This window comes from Meleagris gallopavo, chromosome 1, assembly GCF_905368555.1.
Source record: "Meleagris gallopavo chromosome 1, MGAL_WU_HG_1.1, whole genome shotgun sequence".
In the NCBI taxonomy this organism is placed as follows: Eukaryota; Metazoa; Chordata; class Aves; order Galliformes; family Phasianidae; genus Meleagris; species Meleagris gallopavo.
In genome coordinates, this window is record NC_139404.1 from 134,096,488 (window position 1) to 134,123,494 (window position 27,007).

At 44.8% G+C, this 27,007-nt stretch overlaps 1 protein-coding gene across 5 annotated transcripts in view; it reads left to right on the forward strand.

The window, feature by feature from the left end:
• LIMS1 (LIM zinc finger domain containing 1) overlaps window positions 1–27,007 on the forward strand; it is a 64,189-nt gene that overhangs the window by 10,663 nt on the left and 26,519 nt on the right. The window contains exon 1 of one of the 5 annotated variants that reach the window (XM_010728207.4): window positions 21,981–22,288. The exons of 3 other annotated variants lie outside the window; for them this stretch is intronic. In XM_010728207.4, the coding sequence (XP_010726509.1) occupies window positions 22,182–22,288 (107 nt within the window). In that variant the 5' untranslated portion in view covers window positions 21,981–22,181. Of the gene's footprint in view, window positions 1–21,980; window positions 22,289–27,007 lie in introns of those variants that run through there. One more of the 5 variants, XM_003203187.5, reaches the window with a different exon arrangement.

Below are 27,007 nucleotides of genomic sequence, written 5' to 3' on the forward strand. Positions count from 1 at the left end.
CAGCTCCTGGCTGGTGGGCTGGTTCAAGCCTCACCCAATGGGTATGAAGTAGCTGGGCGGAATCAAGCCAGCGTTGGGCTGTCAGGATGCCCAGCCAAAGGCATCATCATTCTACTTACATCAACATGCAAGAGCATAGGCTTGGCCAAGGTGATTTTAATCTCCTTGTGTCCTCATAACAGCAGGGTTCTGCAGTATCTGCAGCAGAGCAGGTAGAAAAAGAAGGAAGGTAAGGCTAGAAATAGTTCAGGTTTCAAGGTGTCTGGCTTATTTGAACTGCTTGCTCAACATTTCTTCTGCTACTTCTCATTATAACAGTGCTTTTTCAGTGACAGTAGGAGCAGCATGTTAGGATTGATACGGTAAAAATATGATTCATTATCTTCCCCCTGTCTCTTATGGGCCTGATGTTATTCTGTAATGGTTTGTCCATTCAGTTGCTGATATTTTAGTCTGCATGTGTTCCATTTGTGATCCTAATTCATTTACATAAGACTGCTGATTTCTGCTGCATCCAGGCTACTCTGAGCCACCTGTTGCCTTCTTCTTTTCAAATACACCTGTGGCAGCCAGCTGCTGGGGATGCTTGCAAGTCAGCGTGAGGACAGAATTGGCTTGGTCCAACCTGGTCTCTGCCCTCAGCTGAGTCCTGCCTGTCCATGAAACAATACCTGGAGAGGAGAGGGACTTCCAAAAAGCATCCTGAGCAGTTTCAAGTCCACAGGTTGCTCCTGGTTTCAGCAGCATGGCTGGTCAGAGGTTGAGTTGGTGACTCTTTTAAAGAGGGATGCAAGTTGGGTCTCACTTGGCTTCCCCCTAAGTGCTCCAGAAGATAACAGGACAACTGATCACAGAAAACTGGTGCCTACTGAAGAGCATTAAAAGCTTGTTTTTGATCCAGGAGTTGGAAAAAAATGCCCAGAAAATGCTTAGAATGCTCCAGACTTCTACATTTCTAGAGTATGTTGGGTATACTCTTGAGATTTCAAATGTTTCCGTAAGAGTACAGGCTAGCATTTTTTGATATGTTTTGTTGGGCAGATTTGTTGGATAGATTGCATTTATGCTATAAGCAGCTGTGATTCTTATCCTACTTACTTTCTGAAAGAAAAACTGCTGGGAATGCTCAGGGACACACCTTATGGGTAAGGTAAGCATAGCTTGGAGCTGGGTTTATGCCTGTGTATGATGCTGCTCCATGGGATAAATACGACCAGGTGCAAGATTGGTGACATCTCTGTAGAACTGGGCAGAGTTTCTGGAGTTTATGCCAGCTGTGGCAAGTTCAGTAATAACTAAATATTAGTAGATTCCATACCAGGACAGGTATTGGCAGGAGCCAGCATTTAAAATATGCGTAGATGGATGGATAGATAGATAGATAGACCTGTCTGGTTATCTATTATTTATCTATCTATATAAATGTTCGTAGGAGGGTTTATACTGGGTTGTTTCTCAGCATCACACTGGTCCAGCTGGAGAAGCTGTGAAATGTGCTGTGCATAAACTGAGCCTCTGAACCACGGTTTCAAGGACAGTAACTTGCTGAAGGTCAGAGAACAGAGCTGGGAATGGTATACAGACTTTATTTCTTATTTATTTTTTGCTGTTTGGGAAAGAGAGCTTAAAAGCAAACAAATACAAGCACAAACAAAGGAAGCCTTGCTTTGCCAAATATCTTGCTTATAAGAACATCATCAATGACATTCTCTTGAACTGGCATCAGTCTGCTGCTTTAGGGGGAAAAGAAGAGCCCTTGTTCTTTAATGGTGTCTCTTTTTCAAATCCTTTGTGTTTTTTGTTTTTTTTTTTTTACAACCCTCAGTTATAATTTGCTTGGACTGATTGTTCTGTATTTGTGAAGGTGCCTTTGAGCTCTCTGAGCATATATTAACGTTGGCCTGATTATAAAGCATCCTTAAGTAGAGGATGTTTCTCTGAATCACGAAGTACAGCATGTTCCCCTGGCCTTCCGTTCCTAGGGTGAAAGCAGTCTCACGCAACCCAGGTGGTGATATTTATGCCTCCCTTTGGGTAGGTATGTGCTATTTGGCATGGCTGACCCATATACATTCCTTAGAATTTTATTAAAAATATGCATTTCTATTGTACTTTATCCAAGTACAAATAATGTACTAATGAAGGTCTCTATAGCTGAAAGGAAATCCTGTGGTTGATCTGACCACAAGGAAAGTTTTATTTTCATTTCTCTTTCTTCCCTTTTGTATCTTGCTTCCAGTATCTAATTGTTGCTCCATTGTTCCTGGCACTGATGGTTAAAGCTGAGGGCTCATTTACAGTGGTGGTGGTGGTGTTATTATTGACATCTTTTTTTATCATTAAGCTAAAAGTTAGGACTAGAATTTAAGGAAACTGCGGGCTGCTGTGAGTGTGTTCTTTATGGAAATCAGATGCAATGTCAAGTTTTAAGAACAGGCTAGTTTAAGATCTCCAAGCTTTTCTTCAGTAGCAATTCCAAGGAACAGAAAGCACAGAGTCCCATTTCTGAACTGCTGTGCACATGAGGCTCTTTTTTTCTTCATCCCAGCAGCAGTACAGATGTTTTTCCCCCCACTGACGTTTTGAAAAAACTACCGTGGGTTTTGCTTCCATCTCTTTTCTTTCACGTGATATCAGAGTTTATCATTTTGTCTGGCTGTATCACTGTCTGGAGTCCACTTACTGTTATTCCTATGCTTTCTTTTTAAGCATTCACTACTAATAAATCTAGAACATACTAAGACTTGGTGGAGTGTTATGTTTTCCAGTATGAAAATCACTGTTCTCCTTTATGGGCTGTGGCTGGCTATTGCCTTTAACTTCCTTCCACTCTCATCTGCCTCAATTCTTTTTTTTCTGCACCAGCTTTTTCTATCCAGACTGTCCCTGTTCATTGCCATCTTTGTCTCCCCTCATGCAAATCCCGCCTGAACCATTTTGTCTGCAATGACAGCAAGAAGTTTAAGTAACTTAAAATCGCTCAGAGGAGCAGCCATAGGCTCAGCATGAAGCATTAAGATCTGAAATAAATTGGAGTAGATGCCAGACAGCACATCTTCTGTTTTATTCTTTTTTTCATTCTGTTCATTTTAAGCATTTAGGATGGAAAGTGTCTTCTTGCATTTGTCACTGCCCAATGTCTTTTAAAGCTCTTATCTAAAGTAAAACTACTTAGAAATGTCTCCGATGCCTGGTTGCAGTAAAAGCTGACATGGCCTTCATTGCTGCAGGCTGTCCTTCCCTAGCACCTCAGGCTGATGGGGGACATTTTCCCTTCCCCTTTTTTTAGGTTCTTAATCAAGTAAGAGCTGTTTGTAATTGCCCAGAGAAGCTGTGTTTGTCCTATCTCTGGAGGTGTTCAAGGCCTTGGGCAACTTGGTCTAGTGGGAATGTCCCTGCCCATGCCAGGGGTGTTGGAACTTGGATGTGCAATAGCCTTCCTTCCAGCCAGGCCATTTTGTGATTCCTCCACCTTCTTCCTGGTCACCACTGCCCATGTATCATGATCTGCAGCACTGGGAGTGGAGCCACCAAGTCAGGCGGTGCCAACACTGAGACATGCATGGGGCGAGACTGGGGGCTGTAGCTGCTGCATGGGGGGTCCCACAGCTAAGCTCCCACCATCCAGCACTGTGCTGAGATTTTTGTGTTTTTGTTTTTTTTTTTATTAAAAACTTCCTCCACTTTTTTTTCCCCTCTAACATTGAGAGTAGCCAAATTGTTTTTCCATGTGTGGTTTCAGATGAAAATGCTTTTCTTCCTCTTTTTCTCTCTGTCAGAACAACTAGTGGAAAAATTGTTGAGTATTATTCAAAAATGTTTTTTTTTTTCCCCTAGGCTTTGCTCTTTACTTTGGACTGATGCCTCCTTTTTCAGTAGCAGATCAGAGCTACCGAAAAATGGGAGTGAGCCTACAAACAGGAGGGGAATCAACTCTTTAAAAGAGTAGATAACAGCAGGACAAGGGGAAATGGTTTTAAGTGAGGGAGGGAAGATTTAGGTTGGATCAGGGGGAAGATTTAGGTCAGGGAGAAGTTCTTTACAGAGAGAGTGGTGAGGTGCTGGAACAGGCTGCCCAGAGAGGTTGTGGATGCCCCGTCCCTGGAGGTGTTCAAGGCCAGATTGGATGGGGCCCTGGGCAGCCTGGTCTAGTATTAAATGTGGAGGTTGGTGGCCCTGGCTGTGGCAGGGGGGTTGGAGATTCATGATCCTTGAGGTCCCTTCCAACCTTGGCCATTCTGTGATTCTGTGAAAAAGGCATCTGCTTGACAGGCAGTGTTCGTTTTTAGAAATTAACGTAGTACTCTTTTCATACTTTACTGAAAGGGAAGCACCTTATGCATAAACACAGGATTGGTGGTTGCAAATTCTGTCATGATCTAGAAATGGTAATAAAATAGAGGCACATTTAGCTGGCACTTATTTGCCGTCCCGAAAGAATTTTGTTATGCCATGTATTCAAAGCAACTTGGCATCCTTGCAGCTCTTTATTACTTAGCCTTTCATTGGAATACCTCATACACAAAACTAACATTCACTTTTTATTATGTGCAACATCTGTGGATTTTGGTGTCTTCTGCAAACTCTTATGTTCAAATAAGAGTGAAAGAAGTACATCAGGATTTTCTGGAGTCTGAATAGTTGCAGTATTTTCAGATAATTTGTTTGTAAATGCTGAGTGTTTATGGGAGTCTCAGTTAAAGCAGTTGTCTTCCTAGGGCTTATGTATTCTTGATTTGTTCCTATCCTTATTATAAGTATGTAATGCACTGTAAGGGAATCAATTAAAGAAAAAAAAAATAAATGTAATTCTAGGATGAGTTCTGGTACAGCCCTTCCACATTTGCCCTATTTTTCACACACACAGAGATTGAGCAAATGACCTCACATCTTACCTCATATTGCAGGAAAAGTTAATGTTTACGTGCTGTTCAGAGTACCAGAGACATGCAACTGAACTTCATGACTGGCTGTTTTATGGCAATAAAAGTAAATGGAAGAAAAAGCTGGAATGTCTGTCATCAGAGGAAGTACAAATGATGTAGTTAAAAACCACTGTGGATTAGCCCCGAATTTAGATGTTAGTTTCTAACCACTTGTTAGTGGTACACCATTACAGTCATTCTTTATCTGAACAGGATTGTTTATATGCATAACACACGTTTAAGATCCCTGTGAATGGTACTTTTTCATCTTCTTTCCTGAAGGGTATGTACCTGGATAGTCATTTAAAACTGCTTTTAAAAAGAAGGGAAAAAAAAAAAAAAAGTGAGAGATAGCACACCCTGTTATTCTCAAGATGTCTTGAGCTGTTTTTCTTTTCGTTATGTTTCTCTTTTTTTTCCTGGAATATTTTATGGTGGTACTGGCATAGAAATATATTCCAGAAACAGATGACAATTGATGTATCCACGTGCATATTTAATGAAAGGTGAGTGGTACCGAAGTGGTGGAATTGCAGGTTGGTGAAACTTGAGGTGATCCTCACTTTAGTTCCTGCCAAGAAAAGCAGGCTGCTGGGAGCAGCTGTTCTTGGCGGTGGATTTTGGGGAAGTCTGGGTGAAATACAACAGGGAATGGGGAACATGTAGAGACATGATCTTCCATTACCCAGCTCTGTTTTTTCTCTCCTGTCTCTTTCATAATTTGTCTGTAAATCTTTTCAGCTGGCCTCAGATTGAAGCCACTGGCTCTCAGCAGTTGTCTGCTTATTGTCAGTAGGCTCTTGTTACATAGCAGCCATTCATAGATTCATAGGCTTGGGTTGGAAGGGACCTCAAGGATCATCAAGCTCCAATCCCCACTGTCCTCCTGTTGTTGAGCACAGATGTCTCCAAGTAGAGTGAAGAACAATGTGTTAAGGTGTGGGAAGAGAGAATCAGAACTTAAGTAGTATGTGAATTATTTATAAATAAATAGGCATGTACTGGGGGCAGGGGCTGTGCTCAGTATGTTTTGTTATAGGGGGTACGTGATGAAAATAGTTTCATCATAGACCACTGCTGCAGCACAGGTAAGCCTGCTAAAATCAGCCCTCTGCAAACGCAGCCTTGCCCCAGCTTGCATATGCTGGGTAACGTAATTAATCCCACAGGTAATTCGGCTGAATCCCACCCCTTCTCCAGCAGAAGATGTGTCCTAAGAGCACGGGTCTGACTAAAGGGAAAAATAAGCGTGTTTCCAGCCTGTCCATTCATTGCAATTATTTTCAGTGCGTTCACGTGACTTTTTTTTTTTTTTTTTTTCCCCCTTTGAATGGAGGCTGGTGGTTTCCCAGCTTAGACAAAAGCCCGTATCGGCCTTTTTCCTTCCCTAAACGAGCGCAGCGTGCGGGGTGCGGCGCCCGGCCCAAGAGCGCTGGTGGAGGAAGCGCTGTAGGCGGAGGGGCTGCAGCCGGGTGCTCAAAGAAAGGCCGCGGGGCGGGAAGGCGGTAGCTGGAGCGCGGGCTCCCGGAGCGCAGGCCCGGCGGGGCTGTGTAGGGCGGGAGCAGTTGTCCCCGCCCGGCCGCGCCTCGGAGTTCGAATTCCAATGCCCGCTCCTTCGCTGTTTGAAAAATGCTTCCCCGCCTGCTCAAAAAAACCAAAACAAAACAAAAAAAAATCTTACGGTGGTTTAAGAAATGAATATGCCGGATGTCCCATGCCCAGCTGTGTTCCCGCCCAGTGCTTTGAGAGCCGCGTTGTGAATACCAGCCCTGCTGGCAGCCAGGCTTCGAACTCAGCGGAGGTCGGACCTTATCGCAAAATGAATGCTTTGCTCTCATGTCCAAGCCTTGCAGCCCATCCCCCTTGCTCGAGTTCAGCTGGTGTGAATTTTTCCTTTCTTTAACTCATGTTGGAGTTTTGACCTAGACGTGGTGCTGTCCCTGCTCTAAGTTCCAAGGCTGCAAGCTGAGCCCCACAGCATTTCCCAAGCTTACAGGAGTGCTTGGGGGAAATTAATTTAAGGACCGTGAAATGCTCAAACATGAGAGTCAGGACTGTGCTTATTGGAGAGAAACGGACAGTGGAGGATGTGATGCACAGAGTCATAGAATCGTTAAGGTTAAAAAAGACTTCTAAGATCATCTAGTACAGCCATCAGCCCATCCTCACCATGCCCATCTACCACATCCCTCAGTGCCACACCTATACATTTATGAACACCTCCAGGAACAGTGACTCAATCACCTCCCGGGGCAGCCTGTGCCACTGCATCACCTCTCTTTCTGAGAAGCCGTTTTTCCTAATATCCAACCTGAACCTCCCCTGGCACAACTTCAGGCCATTCCCTCTCGTTTTATTGCTAGTTACCTTGGAGAAGAGGCCAACCTCCCACCTTGCCACAGCCTCCTTTCAGGGATTTGTAGATATGATGAGATGCAACAGATTCCCACATTCCCAGATGCTGGTTTTCAAAAAGTAAATGCCTTTTCTATCATGAGACAGTGAGCAAAAATCAAGGACTCCAACAGTGCTGCCAGTGTCTAAACTGACCCTGAAACGTCACCTCTATCAGATACAAGCAGATCCTCAAGAGGAATGTTCTTACTGCCAGTCACTGGCATTGAAGCAGTACAGGTTCACCAGCACCTCCGGCACTGGGTGTATGGCTGGAGCACCTGGAGACAGGCACCCAGACCCTGTGGGCAGCGCCTGGAGGGAGCAGCACAGGAGGTGACTCACAGTGCACAATAACATACATAAAGTCAGCAGTCATCTGGAGAATGTGCCTCTGCCTCGAAACCCCTCTTCTTCCTACCTAAAATAATAAAAAGCAAACAAAAAAGCTGGTAGAAGAATACAGTTCTGAGGTTGCAGTGCATTTAAAATTCCATAGGTAGAAAAAAAAAAAGAAAAAAGAGATAGTTTTTGTTAAAGAATGGAGTAATAGCATAGCTTGTCCTCTCTCTGCCCTACTTTGCTGTAATGATTGCACATTTTTTCAGAAGAAAATCAAATGGTAGTGGCAGCTTAGAAAGTTTTCATATAGCTACTGGCACGTTAAATAAACTCAGTTGTCAGAGCTTTAAAATGTGTGGACTGTGTGTACTATGTGGACTGCAAGCTGGCACTCTTAGTATTTCCCAATAATAATTGAACCAAAGCTTTGCACTTGTGAAGTCCAGCACAAGACTTTAATGGTAAACAACTATTTGAGAAGGTTTTTGGTTTTGTCTTCTAAGGAATACCCTTTTGCTTCCATGCAATTGTGCCTCTCTTTTTTTGGCATGTAATCCTGCATCTTCCACCTGCACTGCTGTAAAAGCACTGGTCCGTAAAATAAGTTCCTGGATAAGCCTGAGGGAAGGAGGGTAATGGGCAAAGTCTGGAAATCTGCTTGGGCAGTGGAGCTGGACAGGATGCTGGTATGATTGCTGCAGGTGAATGACTTCTGCTGGCCTGAAGGGGTTCCTGAGTTAATGCACTGAAATGCAAGACAGACCCCCGGGTTGGATCGGGCTGGCCTGTGGAGGGAAAGTGTTCAGGCTGCCATGACCTTCAAAAAGCATGTTGCTTGTATTTCCAGTTGGTTAGAAAGCCCCTCTGCTTGCAGAACACAAATCCTTATATGTCTTTGCACTCTTCATTTTCTCATCTTCCTAAATAGGGTGGGGAAAGGCCAGGAGCGGAAGGCAGCGCAGTGGGTGAGGTGGAAGAGTAAGCACAGAAAAATTCTCTGTTACACACATGGAAGCAATATCTGTTCTTCGTATACAGATACCCCGAACTGTATGTAGCAAAAAAGTTCAGGACAGTTTTATGTTGACGCAGATTTTTATTCAAAAGTTGAGACTCAGCAAAGTACTTTACAGTCTAGGGAAAGTTTGTATGGGGGAACGCTTGAAATTTTAAAGAATGACTCACTGTATTTCCCCTCCGAAAAAATAAGTCATTTCACTGAGCTCATCTTCGCTGTTCTGATATGTAATAACTTGTTTTTCTCGCTGCTGCTGCCTAAATCTATCCTCTACTCTTTTTGTTAAATGTAAACTTGTAAATGATTTTTTTATAATGCTGCAGTCAAAAAAAAACCCAGAAGATTTTGGCTGTCCCACAGACAGCTGAATTACAGCATCATCTATATAGTTCCTTAATCTAGGCATGGAGCAAATTCCTCTTGAAAGGCTTTGCAGTCAGCAGGTGTTCTGGCTTGTCATCTTTTCCCCACACAGGTATTCATGTCCCAGCTCTCTCTGCTGTTCTCTAGTGAGGAACAGCACTGTAGATGCTTCCAAGTGCTGGGGCCAGAGAGTTCAGGAGTAAAGTGTTTATAGGTAATGTTAGGCAGGCTGTGACTCTTGGATGGCTGTAAGAGCCATGTCTTCCATGTTACTTCATTGCCCCTTCCAAGGCATGCTGGTGACAGGGCAGCCCATTGACAATGTTGCAGGATTCAGTTTTGCAGGATGAGGATCTCTCTGCAGCCTGCTTCTGTGTTTCCAGCTTCACACAGCTGGCAGTGAATGCAGCCCGGATTGGGATGAAATGTGTAAATTAGTCCTAAAAGGAGATTTATCTTCTGCTCTTTCCTTGCCATTGCACAGACTTAACTTTCCATTTTGCATTAGATTTTGTTTACTTTCCCCTGGCTGCCACTGTTACTGCTTAATCCTTTATAGCAAAGCGCAACAGTAATATTGAGAAAAAATGCTTTTTCTCAAAATTAACGTGCAACAGTGTGATACAGTTTCTGTAGTATTTTGGCTTAATAATATGGCTGTGTGCCAGCAGCAGCACAGACAACCGCAGTAACACTCATAAATGATGCTTCCTTAGAGCCCATGTAAGAGGTCTCAGAGGGTGAGCAGAAGAGTGAATGTGTGAATGTAGCATTTATATTTGAAAAAGATGGCAAAACTAAACTACTGGAGAATTGAAGTCCAGTCAGCCTAACTTTGCTAGCAGGGTATGGCTATACTTAATACTTGGCGTATAACTACTAAGAGAATAGTGAAGCATTTAAAAAGAAGCGTGTATTTCTAAGAAGAGATGTTTTCAAAGCAGTCACTATTCCAACTCTGACAGGTGAGCATGGATAACAAGGAATGGGAAAGAATGAATAGGGGGTATCTACTGTTGCTGGCTTGGACAAAATTCCGCAAGCAAACAGGAGAGAGGTGTTCCAGAGCCACTGTGTTTAACTGTTGGACCACAAGCCCTGCACCTTCTCCTGCCCCTTTGCATCCACCACCCTCTCCTGCCACTGTTTTTTTTTTTGCTTCCATTTGCAGAAGCACTGCTGCAACCGACTCATCTTCCTCATCTCCTCCTTGAAAGATATATCAGTTTGGACTCTGTGCTGGGTCTCACTGGTGCCGGCTGTATTTCACAGGAAAGCACTTTTCAGGCTGGAAATGCTTGCTTGGATTTATGCCAGATTTATGTGGCTGCTAGGAAAAAAAAAAAAAAAAAAAAAAAAGAGTTTGGGCAGGAATTCTTGTTATGGTACAGAGTGACAGAAGAGGACCTTCCTGACATCACCTTGCAGGAATTCCTGCTTTCCCATGTGCAGGCAATAATTTGATCAGCGATCTGGGTGCAGGAGATGGAAGTCAGCTTGTGAAGCTCACAGGTGTTCTTGCCTTGGAAGCAGTCTTAGAGGGCACAGGAGAAGGATCCGGAATGGTCTTGGCAAGCTGGAGAGGGGGTTCATAATGAAGAGGCTGAAATTCCACAAAGAGAAGTGCTGAGTGAAGCACTCAAGAAGGAGAATTCAAATGGCTGCGGCATATCAAAAAGAGATCTGGAGTATGCATTGAATGCTTAGCATTATGATGTGCTTGCACAGAAAATCAGTCTTATTTTGGAAATGTTGTATGTAAAATACAAAGGAGAGTTGACCTAGATTTTTTTTTGAAAGGGCTGTGTATTCATCGCTGGGACAGCCTGAGAGCAGTTCTGCCAGAGGAGGGTAACAGAGCACCCTTGTTAAAGCCCAAAGGCAATTGAAAAGGACTAGAGAAAGTGCAGCTAGCTGGTGCACACTGCTGTGCTGAAATCTAGGGACAGTGATGTTTTCACAAGTGGCTTATCTGTTACGGTTATGTTTTAATGTGTCTGCAGACCCTGAGAGCAAATTAGGAGGAATATGATAGCCTTATCCAGGAATTAGAATTGCTCTCCCCACTGAACAGCATGTTCTCCTATGGCTCACCCCCTAGAAATGAGACGGTGAAGTCAGCAGGGGCAAAATGGGGACCCCGACGTGTCTCTGATACACATGTCACTTTAAGGATCTCTTTTCCTTTCTGGCCATGAGGATGCTGGCTTTAGAGGCTGGTTGATGCAGCCCTTGGCTTTGTAAGTGAAGTTTTAACAGTAAGCAGGAGCAGGGAAGGATTAAAAGCGGGCAGTTAGATGAACATAAATGACTTCAGGGATTCAGAAAGTAACTGGTGTGTTGCATTTGTTGGTTTTGGGGTAATAGCTGTTGTTTCACTCTCCTGCTCAACAAATGAAGCTCTGCTTCCGCTTCTTCCAGGAGCACATTGGTGGAAGGGTCAAGCCCCTCTGCTGTTACTGCTGTGCTTGTTAGAGAAGAGGAAGTTTTTGACAGCTCCCAGCACCAAATACTTCCTCTGATCAGCTGTTCCTGGTGCAGCAACAGCCTTTTTTCAGAAGCTGCGTTAAATATTGCAGTGCTCAGCAGGAGAGAAACAAGTGTCTGTCCTCTCATCATTTGAGAGCAAGCAATGATTAACTGGCTCTATTTGGACAGCTGCAGTTTTGGCTTCTTGTCCACATCCAGGTGAGGCTGGTCCTGAGACCCAGCTTTGATTTGAAGGAATTCACCACCATCCCCTGGTTGCAAGCAGACTTGAGACACGTAGTTAGCTCTTGAACGGCAGCTTTGACTGCACTGACAGATCGGAGCGCGAGGGAAACCGCGGTGGGCCCCGTTTGTGGCTGTTAGTCCAGCTGTGCCTTCAGAACGTGTCACGATATGACGGAGGAGGGCAGCCCACAGCACTGCGTGGCTCTCCGGCTCCACCTGCGGGGCCGCGCCGGCATCGCCCGCAGACCCCCCAGCGGCTGCTGCGCGGGGTGCAGGGCAGGGCTCGGGGAAGTGCTTGAAAGGTGCCTTCAGTGGGAATCGGTTCGGGCAAAGCGAAAGCAGGCCGGAAGCGGTGGGAGGGTTCGGTGAGAAGCAAGGGAGGGAGGTGTCAAGTAGTTGTCAGGTTCTGTTGTGGTTCTCAGCACCGCAACGGGGTGTGAGGACAGCTCTGAGAGTTGTCTTGGCTCACGGGTTCTAATTACCTCGTGTTTGGCTGCAGCTCACGCTCAGGTGTCTGCTGAGATGTATGAAAGCTGTTCTCCAGTGGCAAGGGGAAGCACATCATGGATTCTGATTAACAGGGAAAGATGATTGCAGGCCTTGAGAGGACCAGAAGGACCTGAAATGGTGCACAATATACTGGTTTTACAAAGTTCTGCTCAATTCTGGCATCCCCACAGCTGCTGTGGCTTACAGCTGCCCTCTGCCTTCCACAGCTCCTGGAGTTACCTCCCACCACCACCTTGGCAGGAGGGGACAAACGTGCCGGGATGCTTTGGGAACCTCCCACTACTGTTGAAATCATAGACTGGTTTGGGTTGGAAGGGACCTCACAACCCACCCAGCCCCAACCTCTGCCATGGGCAGGGCTGCCCCCCACCAGCTCAGGCTGCCCAGGGCCCCATCCAACCTGGCCTTGAGCACCTGCAGGGATGGGGCACCACAGCTTCTCTGGGCAGCTGTGCCAACGCCTCACTGCCCTCTGAGTAAAGAATTTCCTCCTAGCATCTAACCTAAATCTGCCCTCTTTTAGTTTAAAGCCATTCTCCCTTGTTCTGTCTCTATCAGGCATTATAAAAAGTCTGTCTCCCTTCTGTTAATAAGCTCCCCTCAAGTACTGAAAGGCCGCAATGAGGTCTTCCCAGAGATTTTTTTTCTGTGGGCTGAACAAGCCCAACTCCCTCAACCTTTCTTCATAGGATAGATGCTCTAGAAATGGAGATGCTTCCTGTGCACTCCTCCTTCCCTCCCTTGTGCTGAGAGTGGCATGTATCCCACACTCTATCTCAGCTGAATTCACCAACCCATCCACTCCAAAACCTGTCCTGTTCTGCTGAGCTGCATCAGCAGGAGGTGATTACAGGAGGGTGCTGCTCCTTGTGGCTGGAGCTGGAGGAGAGGGGAGGTAGGAGTGCAGTAATGGGGAAGGAAGAACAGGGGAACCTAAGAAGAGGAACAATGCCCATCAATGGCGTAGAGTGGCTAGATCAGCTCAGTCATCTCATGTCTACACCCTCAGCAAACTGACACAGCTGAGACGTGGAGATGTGCTTTCTTCTGCTTGTTTTGCCCGAGGAGTGGTGATCTGAGGGTGACAGGGCAGGCAGCTGCAGGGTGTGACTGTCTGGCTTCTCCGCCAGCCCCAGCACTGCAGGCACCTCCAAGACATCCTCATGGGGAGATGCCCAAACTGCCCGAGACAGGGAGAAGGACACAGATCTGTCCCAGAGCAGCTGTGGGGACCCGTCCCCATCTGTGTGCTGCTGTTAGAGTGATGTTAACCCCAGTTGTGTAGGTTCAGTTGTACAGCATTGGCTGCGGCTGTTCTTGTGGCCCCTTTGCTTCAGAGAGAACAAAACTGAAAAACAGACTTTACTCAGTCCGAATTCCTTAATAAGTGACTCAAACTTGTTTTAAAAAGTGTTTATTTAAAAGTTAACACACATTTTCCTAGTTCCTTTTTAATGATGCTTGGTATCTTCCTCTTAAGTCATGCGGCTTTTGCAGTCATCATGAATCAACTCACTCTCCTCAGCTTCCTATGAAAGTGCATATGAGCAATGTATGAAATAATATGCACTGCAGTAGTGAGGCCTCTCTTTCATTCTGTAATGCAGCTGTTTCATTGTGATTTTCTTCATCCTCGATAACAACCTTGACATTCGCCATGCTTCTTTTGAGAGACAAAGCTGTAGCTTGTCCTTTCTTCTAGATTAGCAGCTGTCTACTGATAAATTTAATACAGCTCTGCTGTTTTTGTGCTTGAAGGGCCTTCACCGGAAGAGATAAGAAGTTTATATGAGGAACATTATGTGGTGGTATAGGAAACAGCAGCTTGGAAAGATAACTTATATTGTTAATTTGCCCAGAGAAAAGGGTTAGTGATAAAGTGAAGTGGCCTAAAGACAGAAACAGAAAGAAAAAAAGGCAGGGTGTAGAGAGACATGGTGAAGGGAAAGCAAATGTTGAGCTGGTGTGGAATAGCATTATTTGATGCATGCGTTCAAAACATTTAAGAAAATGTTAATGAGATGAATGCATTTTCTGACAAAAATCTTGCAAGAAAGAATTAAACACTGTGCAACAGACTTCAGAGATGCACTGAATATTGCAGATAAATATACTAAAGTGTTCTAAGTACATCTCTGAAGGTGATCAAGGCCAGGCTTGAGCTTGATGGGTTCTTGGGCAGTCTGATCTAGTGGTTGGCAACCCTGCCCCTGGTGAGGGAACTGGAACTACATGATATTTGGAGCCCTTCCAATGCAAACCATTCTGTGATTTCATGATTCTATGTAAGTACAGTTTAAAATATCCAAATGGAAATTATTTCTGCATTACCTTTAGTGCCACTATCAAATGCTTGCAGAAATGCTGGGTATCAAAGCAGCACGTCACTTTCTCCATTAAATACTCTTGTAAAAATAGGGCTGCCCTGCTCAGTTTCACTGCTTTGGAGCACCGAGGGCAAGCAGTCATGTTTTCCCATGATGTATTTTCTTTTAAGTTCAGTTTTCTAAAACAATCTAAAGAGGACAGAAATGCTAGTGGTTCTGTCCATTAGCACACAAACATAAATACTTTTCTGAATGATCAAGGAAAGAACAGCATTTTTCTTGAATTCCTTTATGAACTTTATCAGAATGTCTGGTAACCTCTATTGTTAATGAGAAGTTAAATAGCGTTAGGATAGTTAGATATTTGTGGATAGAAAATATGAAGCCTTTATAATTGTTCTGTTTACTCTGTCCAGTGCAAATGGAAGAAAGCTACCTTTAGGTAGGTTGCACAATATGTGAGAACTGCATCTTCATAGTTTGTTCTCTGTAACCCGTTCCAGGCCACAAGCCACTTAATGAAGAGCGTGTGGGGAGAATACTGGCAGGTAGATCTGCTCTTGCATGTTTCCTAGAGCTGTGCTGCTGTGTGAACCGAGCTTGGAAGTTCTGCCCAGCTGTGTGACCTCTGTGGTGGCTGTGGCCTTGTGAGCCTTCTCTTTACACAGCTCTGGCCTTCTGCTTCTCTGCTTTAGCAGGAGGTTGGACTATATGATCCCCAGAGGCCCCTTCAGCCACTGTGATTCTGTGTGATGTTGCTGCTTTAGCCTGTAAAGGATTGCATGGGGCCTTTGAAATGGTGTCAACAGATTCAGATTTCCTTAGGGAAACTGAATTGGGCCTATATCCACACTCCAACAGCACAGCTCGGCTCCTGTTCAGCCATGCAGGTTGATCTCACTAATCTGCTCTAGGAGGTGCTGATTGTTTTCTATTCCCAGTTAGGCTATGCCCGGTGCCAAAGCTGGCAGAGAAGGGCAGTGGTCTTCCAAGAGGTGGAGAATGAAGCTGGCTCAGAAAAGAAGAAAATCAAACGGTTTTCCTCATTTCTAAGCAAGTGTGAGAGTGAGAAGAGAGGGGTTTCTCCTTCCATTTGACATTAGTGAGGTTTTGCTGTTGGGTAGATTAACTGTACTGCTGCTTACCTGTGAAGCCAGGAGTTTCTCTTCCTAGCTGAGAACCTGAGACACTCAAGTTCTTTGAGATTTCAGCATTTATGCACAGTGTTGTTGCCCATTCCTTTGCCTTTTGACCCCTGAATGAGGACACCCTTGGAGACGACCATGCACTGGACACATGGGCCCTTTCCAAAACCTTGTGCTAGAATAATCTGCAGTTCAGCCTGTAAGCATGAGGTAATCCACCTAAGAACTGCTTGTGTCAGCATAAAATAACCAAAAGCGAAGTTATACCTCAGGAGATGACTTCAGTCCCTGGGATAGCAGGATGTGTATAAGATGGGAACATCTGAAGGGTCCCAAGAAGTGGATCTACAGCTGCTGGCTGTTCGCTCTGCAGGTTTTGGTAGTTTTGAACTTCTGTCATTTTAAAAATACAGGTGATATAACTAAAACTGTATTCCTCCTTCTAGGGAGAGGATTTGCATCTTTCTCTCTCGTGGTGGTTTTGGAATGGACGATTTGTGTGATGGATTTTGTTTTATGGAGCTGAAACTGGGAATTTTGTTTGGTGTATTTATTTTCTTCTTCACTGTGTGAATTTTTTACAGGGTGAAAGAAGGAAGTGGTTGGCTAAGTCACTTTTTTTTTTTTTTCCCTTTATCACAACTACCAGTAATAACCACGGGGAAAACATGCAAACAGTGAGTATACAGTGTAAAGCTATATATAGGAGAAGGCTGCTTATTGAGAGCCTGCTGTCGGTGAGGCTACACCCTGTCTGTAAGTGTTCACCCGCTTGTGTTTCTGTCTGTCTCTGCTTGCTGCTTGAATGCAAGCCAAAAGTTTGGCGACATGTTATGTGGTCTTTTAGTTAGTTGCAGGGAAAATCTTATGAGCAGGGGCCACGCACAGAACAGTGATAAATGCAGTTAGGAAGGGGATGAGTGATAGTTTATCCTGCTGGGTTGTATCACTGCTAAAAGCAAACAGCACAGATACAGAGCTGTGATGGAGCCCTTCATCGCGCTTGAAATGTGTGGAGGTATCCCGGTGTTCTCGGTACTCTTTCAGCTGCTGCTCATCTGGAGGGTTTTTAGGGAAAGCATTTTGTACTCACCCAGGCTCACAGAAGAGAAGATTCAGGGTTGGTTTGCAGATGCACCGCACTGCTCACAGCTCTGAGCAACCGCATTGTTGTTGGCTGGGGAAGACGACGTGTTTTGGAATGACCACCACAGAGTGACTGAAAGTGTGAAACACTCAAAGTGTGATTTCAATGGGAAGAAGGGATTAGTCCCAGCTGATGCAGAAGTTGTCTCCTCTGGTGCGATTTGAGGCAGTTCTTTATGTTCAAATTCAGTTGTTCTGCCAGAGAAGCAAACCTTCTCAGCAGGGGCATCAGTGCTATCTTAACAGTTGGAACTGCTTTCCACCTTGATTATTACTCTTCATAAGAGGCTCATTTACAAATAGCAAGGAGATCTGGTTTGTGCTGTATCATATTTTCTTTCTTGCATGCCTACTCATGCAGTGGTCACCAACTGATACAACTCTAATAATAATACTAACCCGCATTTTCAGCTGCTGATCTGTCAGTCCTTTCACTTCTCAGCGTGGCTGCTGACTGAATTACTGAAGCACATTTTGATCCCTGGGTGCAGAGAGGGATAATGGAATTGAGCAGTAGGGCAGCATTTTCCCAGCAGAGGGAGGTGTTGTAAAGCTCAGCCTCAAGCTGGATTCTGCTTGCTGAAGACAGATGTGTGCTTTACAGCTGAATTTTATGCATCAAGTTGGGCAGGAGGTCATGGGGTGCAGAGTGTGGGGGAGGCAGCCAAAAGAACTTGGTTTGTGTCCAGATCAACAGAAGCTTTTTTCCCACACTCGCTCCTATATTTTTATATTATTATTCTTGAAATAACATTTGCTGAAAGCTCGATGCCATACTGTTGGTATGGCCAGAGCAGGGGGAAGGAGGGCTGCTCATCCTCACCACAGCATCCATTGGTGGTCACCTCACCAGTCCACTGCCCCCTCAAATCCCAAAGTACTTTGTTGGATTGAATGAGCCCCTGCCTGGGTGAGTGTTGAGTGCATCACCATGCAGCTTTTTGCTTTACTTCTTTATGGCAGGGAGGTGAAGCCGTAGAAGTAGTTTAAAAAGACAGCAGCTACTGGCAAACTGCAGCTCTTGCACTTTTTGACTGTGTATGGATGTTAATCCAAGTAGGGCTTTGCAGTGGATAAAGTGCCCCACACTTAGTGCAATCCACACATTAAATATGCATACTTCAGGATTGATTGATTGCTAAGTGGAGCAGGGTAAGAAACATCTGAGCAGATGTTGGTGTCCCATTAGACACAAGGAAGGAAGCATGTAATTAGGCAATTATTTAGCTCCTTGAATCAACAGTTTAGGCTCCCACAAAGCTTTGAAATTTTCTTTTCAAGGTTCAAGCGCTTAGATCTGTGGCTTGATTTCTCTCTGTTCGTTTCCTTTTATCTTTATCTTCTCAAGCACTGGCCCAAGGCATGGGGCAGGATTCCTTGGCACCCAGAGCTGTATGCTATATGGACAGCAAATCAGGAGCACAGCTGCTTCTCGTGTCAGTGGGAAGGCTCTCCAAGGAAAAGCATAGAAAAGAGAGTAGTTATTGTTTTTGGTTTTTTATTTTATTTTTAATCTTGACTTTCAAGAGTGTTTTCCTTGCAGACCTTGTGAGAAACAGCCGAAAACCAACACTTTGGATGCATCCCTCTGAGAAAACTCATCCCAGTGATAAGCTGGGTCAGCGATGGGGGATGGAGAAACAATGTGGGTGGAGAAATCTGCACTCCCTTCCGCCCCCTTTGCTGCCACATTTTAACTGTGTGTGCTCTGGAGGCATTTGTATGCTCTCCTTGCAATGCTCTTTGGATTTATTTTTTTGACCTTTTGTGCTGCCCTGTAAACAGCTTTTCCAATCGCTTTGAAAATCTTCAAACTAAATTTGATTGAAATTGGGTGGTCTGTTCAAAGTTAAAAATACAAGGATGTGCCACTGGAGTGGAAAATAAAGATCAGTAACATTGATAAAAGCTTCCCTGTGTGGAATGAGAATGCTGAAACCTTGTCTTCCCTACTTTCTGTAGTTAATGTGCATTCTCTACACATAAGAACTCATCAAGTAATGTACTGAATTAGAAGTACTTGGTGTTTTGGGGTTTTGTTATTATTATTACTATATCTGCATCATGGGCTTTAGTGTCATGAATTATCCTTCTCAACACGGTGAAATATAACCAGTCTTAACTTGTCTTAAATGATTTTAAAATTGCAAAGTTCTTCTGAATACCCACAAAACAGTCGTATTTCCCCAGCATTTTGAGCACCTTTTCTAAACAGTTGCAAGAAAAAGCAGTTGCAAAACGCTTTTCAGGTGTGAGATATCAGTGACATTCAGATGTGACATATCAAGATAAATGCTTTGTAGGGATTAAGTGAAAACTCAAGCATGACCCTTTTACCACATAATATGGGGTGGATGAAGGACTGCATCATTTCTGTTTAGGTTTTGTCTTTTGCTGCTTAGACAAGGTGAATATTTCCCTCTAACAAAACACTGACAGTATGGTTCTTATGACCTCATTGGAGCCTTCCAATACTTGGAAGGAGCATATAAACAGGAGGGGGAATGGCTGTTTACGAGGGTGGATAGTGATAGGACAAGGGGGAATGGTCTTAAACTGAGACAGGGGCAGTTTAAGTTAGATATTAGAAGGATGTTTTTTCACACAGAGAGTGGTGTCACACTGGAACAGGTTGCCCAAGGAGGTTGTGGATGCCCCATCCCTGGAGGCATTCAAGGCCAGGCTGGATGTGGCTCTGAGCAGCCTGGTCTGGTGTTTGGCTACCCTGCACATAGCAGGGGGGTTGAAACTGGACGAACATTGTGGTCCTTTTCAACCCAGGCCATTCTATGATTCTGTGATTATTATGAACCAGACGGTAAGCAGAACTTTTTCTTTGGAGGAAGGAGGAAGGCTGGTTGCATGAGCGAAGAAGCATGCACTGAAATTTGAAGGATGAATCTTCAAAGTACAGAACATAAAAGGAGGCTATGTATTGTCGGTAGCAAGAGGAGCGGTGGTAACTTGGCCTGTCCTCAAAAATTCCCCTGGAATGTGAAAGATCCAAGTAGCCCCCTCCTATGCAGGAGGAATGTAAGAATGTAATCTCTTAGAATAGAATTATAAACAGAAGGTAGAGGCTGGAAGGCTGGAGAAGGAAGGGGGGCAGTAGGCACTTGCCTGGGGAATTCTTCCTGCGGAGCTGTCTCCAGCTGTGTTGCTTTCGGGAAATGTTTCAGCAAGTTAGTGGGCAAAAGGCATTTGCATTCTCCAACACCTCACTGGAAACCATCTTTACAATGTGTATTTGAAATGGAACTTTGCATTTGAGCAACTTCAGACTTGAAGCCTCCTTTCCCATGAGGATTGCTGCAAGATCCCACTGAGCAGAAAAGGAGTCCCACTGGGATTTCTTCCTAATAGATAGCTTGTCTGTGATCTTCTCCTCTTGTCTCCAGGAAGAAAGTCTTTTCTAAAGCAGCTTACACCCCCACTGAGGTGTGCTGAAGAAGCCAGCGAAGAATGCATGCTGCAGAGTTAGTTGACAGCCAGCTCTGTTTTAAAAAAACAGCCATCTTGCCTTGCTTTAGATTGGAGTGAATTGGTTCCCCAGTGGCTTTGTAAAGAGCAATTCTGTTAATTTTTGATGGGCTTGTCTCATAATATAAAAGCACACGTTTTACACTGTTATTGTTTAAAATTAATTGTTTGTTTGAACAAAGAGGTATCATTGCTACGCTGATGCTTAAAGCACAGTGAAACCTGTTGGTAATGATTAGAGGTTGCTGTGCCGTGAGCGTCTGCCACCTCTATCCTGAGCCCATCACAGCATTCACGTTGCATCAACTCACTGACTGACTGCAGGGAGCAGTCGTTTAGCTGAGCTCATCCTATTGTGCACTGAGAAATGATTTGAAGCACTTTGTTTGAATCTGGAATGCAGCGTGTTTAGGCAGATATTGCGACCAGTCTCTCATTTTCCTGAGGACAGGAGTATGGCTGTGGAGCTCTTGTTGACATTTCAATGTGTGCAGCCTTTAAACATCATATAAATCACTCTGAATCTCTCCAACTATCATCTGTTTGGCATGTTATGGGATTCCACAGTAATTTCTCTTTTTCCATCTTGTAGTGTTTTAGATTGTATTTTGATGACACTCTGGGCTGAAGCACGTTCATAATGTTATACGGAATTACTGTGCTTGTGTTCTGTCTGGAAATCTTGACATAACTGATAAGGAGGGACTTACTCATTAGTACGTATTTTACACTTCCCTCTGCGACAAGTATTACAATAATGCTCTCTCCTATGTATTCCACTACAAAGTAAACACTTGAACAATAATCTTTGAAATTCACACCAAATAGGTCGTTTCCTTTCCTAGACAAAGTGTTAGGTTTCTCTGCTTTAATTAAATGTGAATTCTTTTTAAAAAAAAAAAACGAAAACAACCCTTTGCATCACAGAAGTGAGAACTGTGAATTCAGGGTTTGTTTGTACGGTGAATAAAGTCAGAGCAGCGTGAATGTTTTGTCAGTAGCAATGAGGTTTTTTTCGAAAGTCTCTTTCCAGTTCAAATGAAGACTTCCATTACTAATTGAGAGGAGACACACAGCTTGCAAATCTCTGCTGGCCACCTTCCTGTCCCACAGGAAACCTTCAGCGGTTTCATTCCTGCTTTGCAACCAACACAGGGACGCTCCATCACTGCAGAATGTGACAAAAGATAGGGGGTTGTGTTCTGGTAGCTGAGAGTAGTGGGGGGAAAGGTCGTTTTCTGACCAGCACAGTGTTACTGTGCTTCCAGAAGAGTATTTCAGTGCTGATTTTTGAAGTTACCTTGCTGCTGTTTGCTGAATGAATCTCCGTATGAGAGTTTGCTTATGTGCTTGAGTAGCTCCGCGTTTTTATAGCACTTATAAGTTTCTCTGTGTCATAAATTACAGCGGGGAAGAGTTCCTAACTCCTTGGGGCCCCGTTGATTTTCTTTTTTTGCCCCTTTTTTGCTCGATGCTGGCTGGGCTGTGCCATTGGCACCACACACACCGGAGCTCTCCTGTCGCAATGTGAGCAAAGCAGCGGGACACCGGGCAGCCTGTGGCAGCCATCCCCGAGGTGTGATCGAGCGATAAAGGAAACGTGGTGCCCTGTAGGAGGGTGTGTACCTATGAGGAACAGGAAGCCAGAGGCGGCTGCCTGCCTGCAGAGGTTCGCGGCTCCGGCAGCGCAGGTGTGCAGACGCCGAGCCTCTTCTCTCCGGGCGTCTTGGCAAGCAGGCTCATCTGGAGGGGAGGAAGACAACCCAAAGCCAAAACACCCCCCCAGCAACAACACAAAAGCTCTAGGTAGAGAAATATGACAGCCCTGCAGCTGAAGGAGCTGTCACAGTCAGGTCTGTACAGGAGGAGACGGGATCGCCCGGATAGCGTGGGGCTGCCTGTGTCGCAGGAGGAGAAGCTGAGGTGAGTGCGGAACCAGGGGCAGGGCCGGGGCTGCCAGCAGGCACAATGCCGGCACGGCTGTGCTGCACGTGTGCAGTCCTGAAGCACAGGAGAACATAGCAAGAGGGATATAGGAAGCATGCAGGAACCTTGTGGCAGCGTGACTGCCTTCTGCGTGTGGGATGGGTAGCTGCCAGCTGATGGTGGCACATCTGCCTCCTGTTTGCCAGCTAGCGCTTACAAGCCAGCAGCTTGCCACAACCTTGCAGCTTTGCTGATTTAGGATTGTTTTTTTTTGCCATCCAAAGCAAGGGCAGTTGAGTCCCCCAGGCCAAGGATGGAGTACCAGTGAAAGTCAGGCTGTCCCACAGGTCACAGAGGTGTTCTTCAGGGATGGGGCTGAAGGTACAGAATGCAACCGAGCCACTGGGCCCAGCCATAGGGAGGGAGGACAAGCAGCAGTTGGTGGCTGTGGCCGTCTTCCTGATGCTATGGCCTCCTGAGCCTGTGTGGGGTTTTCTAAGAGCCTCTGCTCAGAGCAGAAGGAGAAGGGGGTTGTGTGTAACGTGAGCAAGCGCAGATACACATGCAAAAGGTAAAAATGCTGAGTTTATTTTTTCTCAGTGTGCGTAGCGTAAAAGCAACCTGTTTCCACGCCAAGCTCCCCGGAAAAGATTCTTGTGTAAATGCTAACAGAAGCATTGTTGGAGAGGAAGCACTTCCTACGCCCCAGTGCCTTTTCTTTGGTTTTATTTTTAGAGTATTTTTCATTGTGGATATTTGTGCATTGCATTGGAGGAGTGTGTAACTTACGTGGGTTTTGTTACTGCACTTTCATTACCGATTCCAGAGGGACGGGCATTCAGATTTGGGAGATTTGTCCTTTTTCCTGATAGGTGTGCTTAACATCTATTTTGAGTATTAATTCGAAATGAATTTCTTAGATGGGCTTTTAATAGCACTGATTGATAGTATACTCATATGATTATAGAATAATCACACTTAGTAGATAGAGATGAGCACAGACTCTTGGCTATATCTTGTTTAGTTTCTTTTACGCTAGCTGTGAGGAAGAATATATCTTATTAGGGAAGTGAAAACTGCTTTTTACAGCTTATATATGAAAATAAGCCATGGTGTTTCTCTTGCTTACAGCAGCCTGCTCTGTGCACGCAAAGGTGGGAACCATTTGTGGGCGGGGATACGTTGCCTGCACCAGTATGAATCTGAGTGGTTTGATCCTTTCCTGAGCCTCTTCCGGTTCAAGACAAGCAATATGAGACAAGGATCGATCTTGCAAAGTAAAATGCAAGCAGAGGAAATGGCAAATCGGGGTACTTGTGAATCAGGTCAGGGCAGAGCACTTGCAGAGGACTGAACTCCTATTGTGCTTGTCTCTATCTCGAGCAGTGAGTGTTTAGTCGAAGTAAACCTTGCTCACTCCTAACCTGTTTTGTTCTATTTCAGTTCCATGTTGCCAGGTAGCCTTATTTTATGATTTCTGCTGCATTCTCCTCGACAGAAGGCTGTGCTATTGTAACTATAAAATAATGCCATAACAACAGGGCCAGGAGCAATTGGAGTAGAGAGAAATAGTCCTTTGATTTTCTAACACTGGAAACCTCTGGCTTTTATCATGTGCTCCTCCATCCCCAGCGACATTGAGATGCCTGTCCTTAGCACATGTTTTGGGAGTATCTAGAGTCCACAAGAAAGACAAGAGGTTTCTTTCATGTCTGCTAAATATAGCTTGCCATCCTCCTTGGCTTTGTCATGCCCTCTTGTATTTTCTCCCTGCAGCTCTTTGTTCTGTCTCCTTTGAATATTGTGTGAACATGAATGCAGATGTGCTACATAATATCAGCCCTCAGGAGCAGAGTACTGTAAACTTCTTTTTCAGTTAAACTACTGTATTTTTTTAATCCTGGGCCAAAATGTACTTGACTTGGTCATTTCCTTAGGGTTTCCCATACTTAGGGTGCTGTGCTCTTGCACGGGGCTGGAAAGCAATGTACTCAATCTTCTAAACATGTACAGTGCTTTTGTACTACATTTCCAAGAACCTAAGTTTCTTGAAACAATTTTCTTTACAGCATAAAAATAGGTTCCCATGTCAATATAACCTCATAATAGGCTGTGTTCTGTGAGATTCTGAGCTCCATAACAGGAAGCTGATCCTCACCATCTGTGTCCATTCGTTTTGCTTCAGCCAAAGGTTTGACCCCATCATTGTCTCTCAGATCTGCTATTTAGTTTATGATGAGTCAGTCTCTGAGCACATTTCCCTCAGCCTTTTCCAGGAAGGACCATGGCGGTATAGCTGGGCTCTTACCATTAAGTTCTGTAGTTTACATTAAAAGCTGAAAAATACATTTTTACACTTCACAGAGTCTTTCCAACCATGTGCTGAACGTAGGTACCGGATCATTCCGAGGGTCATTCATACAGTGTTGGATATCTGTGGGTCCTGAGGGGGGATGGGGAGCTCCAGTCAACCCTGTGGAGGAGAGCGAGGCCATTTCAAGGAAAGCCACTGACAGCCATAAAGAGCAAGCTCCCAGCTCAGTGAGGTAGGGTAGGGCAGATCTCTGAGAGATGGAACAGGCGCAGCACTTATTGAACTGTGTGCAAGCTGGGGAATCAGCTGCTTTTTAAATTATTATTGATACATTTTCTGAATCGAGGGAAAGGCTTATTCTATTCCAGCTATATTAATTTGGTGGATTAAAATAAAAGACATCACTGATAAATCTTGTCTTGCTCTGTCTTTGAAATGGTGTTCAAAAAATTCCCTAACTGTGCTGAACTACTCTTTCTTTTCTCAGCAAACAGGATGCAAAGGAAATTGTAAGCATACGTTTATGATTAATCATTAGGAGTCACTTAACAGTAGCAGCATACTCACTATTTTTGCATGTCCCCCTTCTATTCTCATGCTCTTCGCAAAATACATAGTGATTCCTCTGAAAAAAATTATGCTGTATTCCAAAGTGGAATTCAAGGCACTGGGAAAAGCAGGGGCAGTTCTCTTTTTAATACTTACACTTAAAATAAGTTTGATTAAGTTCAAATACAATTAAAAGTGTAAATGACCTTTGAAGAGCTTGGTCTCATGTTTTTACCAGTGAATTTCAGCATTAGCTGCAAATAATCTTTGGCAAGCTTCACTCGGTGACTGTTAGTTACCCAAGCAGTTCACTGCTCTGTTCTCCTATGCAGAAAGCTCAGTAGATATTCTCTACGTTAGCAGCTTTAAAGTTTCTGCCCCTTTTTGCTCTACTGCTGAAGCTGATGGGTACATCTGTGCAAGTAGGTTGCTGTTTCTGAATTGGCAACTCTGATTTCCTGCTGGGACCGTTCAGCCTCCTGCCCTCCTGCACACACTGGCTCCAGGCATGTGGATGTGCCCCAAAATTTCATGCACAAAGACTCCCTCGCAGATGAAATGGGAGACATAAGCACGTTCTTACACCCCACTCAGCCTTGGGGGGGATAAACTCTGTGCTCCAAAACTCGTAGGTGAGAATAAAAAGAAATACATGAATACTCCCCCCAGCTCCCAGACAAAGGCGGTGTGGTAGGGCCGAGCGTCTCCTTTGCCTTTTGAGATTCTGGGAGTTGTGCAAGGTCAGTGATCTCCTCAGCCTGCCATCGAGAGCCTATATGTAATAGACAGCAAATTGGTGCAGGTGTTTCAGCCACATGTCCTGCCCAATGACCTTCTGTCCCTGAAGTCAGAAAGAACAGATCTGTAACTGGAAACCTGCTTAATTTAATTTGCCCTGACATTTCTTAATAGCATCACAAATGTTAACATTTACTTAACCTCTTTCTGCAGGTAGATGTTACTGGGTAAAGAACAGGCTTGAGGGCTGAGCCCAGAGAGTGGTGGTGAATGGAGTTAAATGCAAATGGTGTTCAGTCGCAAGTGATGTTTCCCTAGGGTTGATATTGGGGCTGGTCCAGTTATATGTTTATTGGTAATCTGGATAAAGAGATTGAGTGTGATTTCAGTGAGTTTGCAGATTACACCAAGTTGGGGGGGAGCAGTGATCTGCCCTTCAGAGGAAACTGGACAGGTCGAATCCTTGGACTGAGACCAATTGGATGAAGTTCAACAAGACCCACTGCTGGGTCCCATTGTTTGGTCCCAATGACTCTAGGCATCGCTACAGGCTTGGGGCAGAGTGGCTAGAATGCTGTGCGGAGGAGAACGGTCTGGGGGTGTTAGCTGACAGCTGGCTGAACATGAGCCAGCAGTGTGCCCAGGTGACCAAGAAGGCCAGTAGCATCCTGGCTTGTATCAGAAACAGTGTTGTCAGCTGGAGCAGGGAGGTGATTGTCCTCTGCTTCACCTCAGGTACTGTGTTCAGTTCTGGGCCTCTCACTGCAAGAAAGACAGTGAGGCCCTGAAGCATGTCCAGAGAAGGGCAACAGAGCTGTGAAGGGTCTGGAGCACAAGTCTTGTGGGGAGCGGCTGAGGGAACTGAAATTGTTTAGTCTGGAGAAGAGGAGGCTCAGGGAGATCTCATTGGTCTCTACAGTGACCTGAAAGGAAATTGTGGCACAGTGTGGGTCAGCCTCTTCTCCTAGGTAACAGTGATAGAATAAGAAGTGTTGGGTTCAGATGCATTTCTTCTCAGAAGGAGTGGTGAGGCAGTGGCACAGGCTGCCCAGGGAGGGGGTGGAGTCACCGTCCCTAGAGGTGTTCAAGAACCGTGTGGATGTGGCACTGAGGAA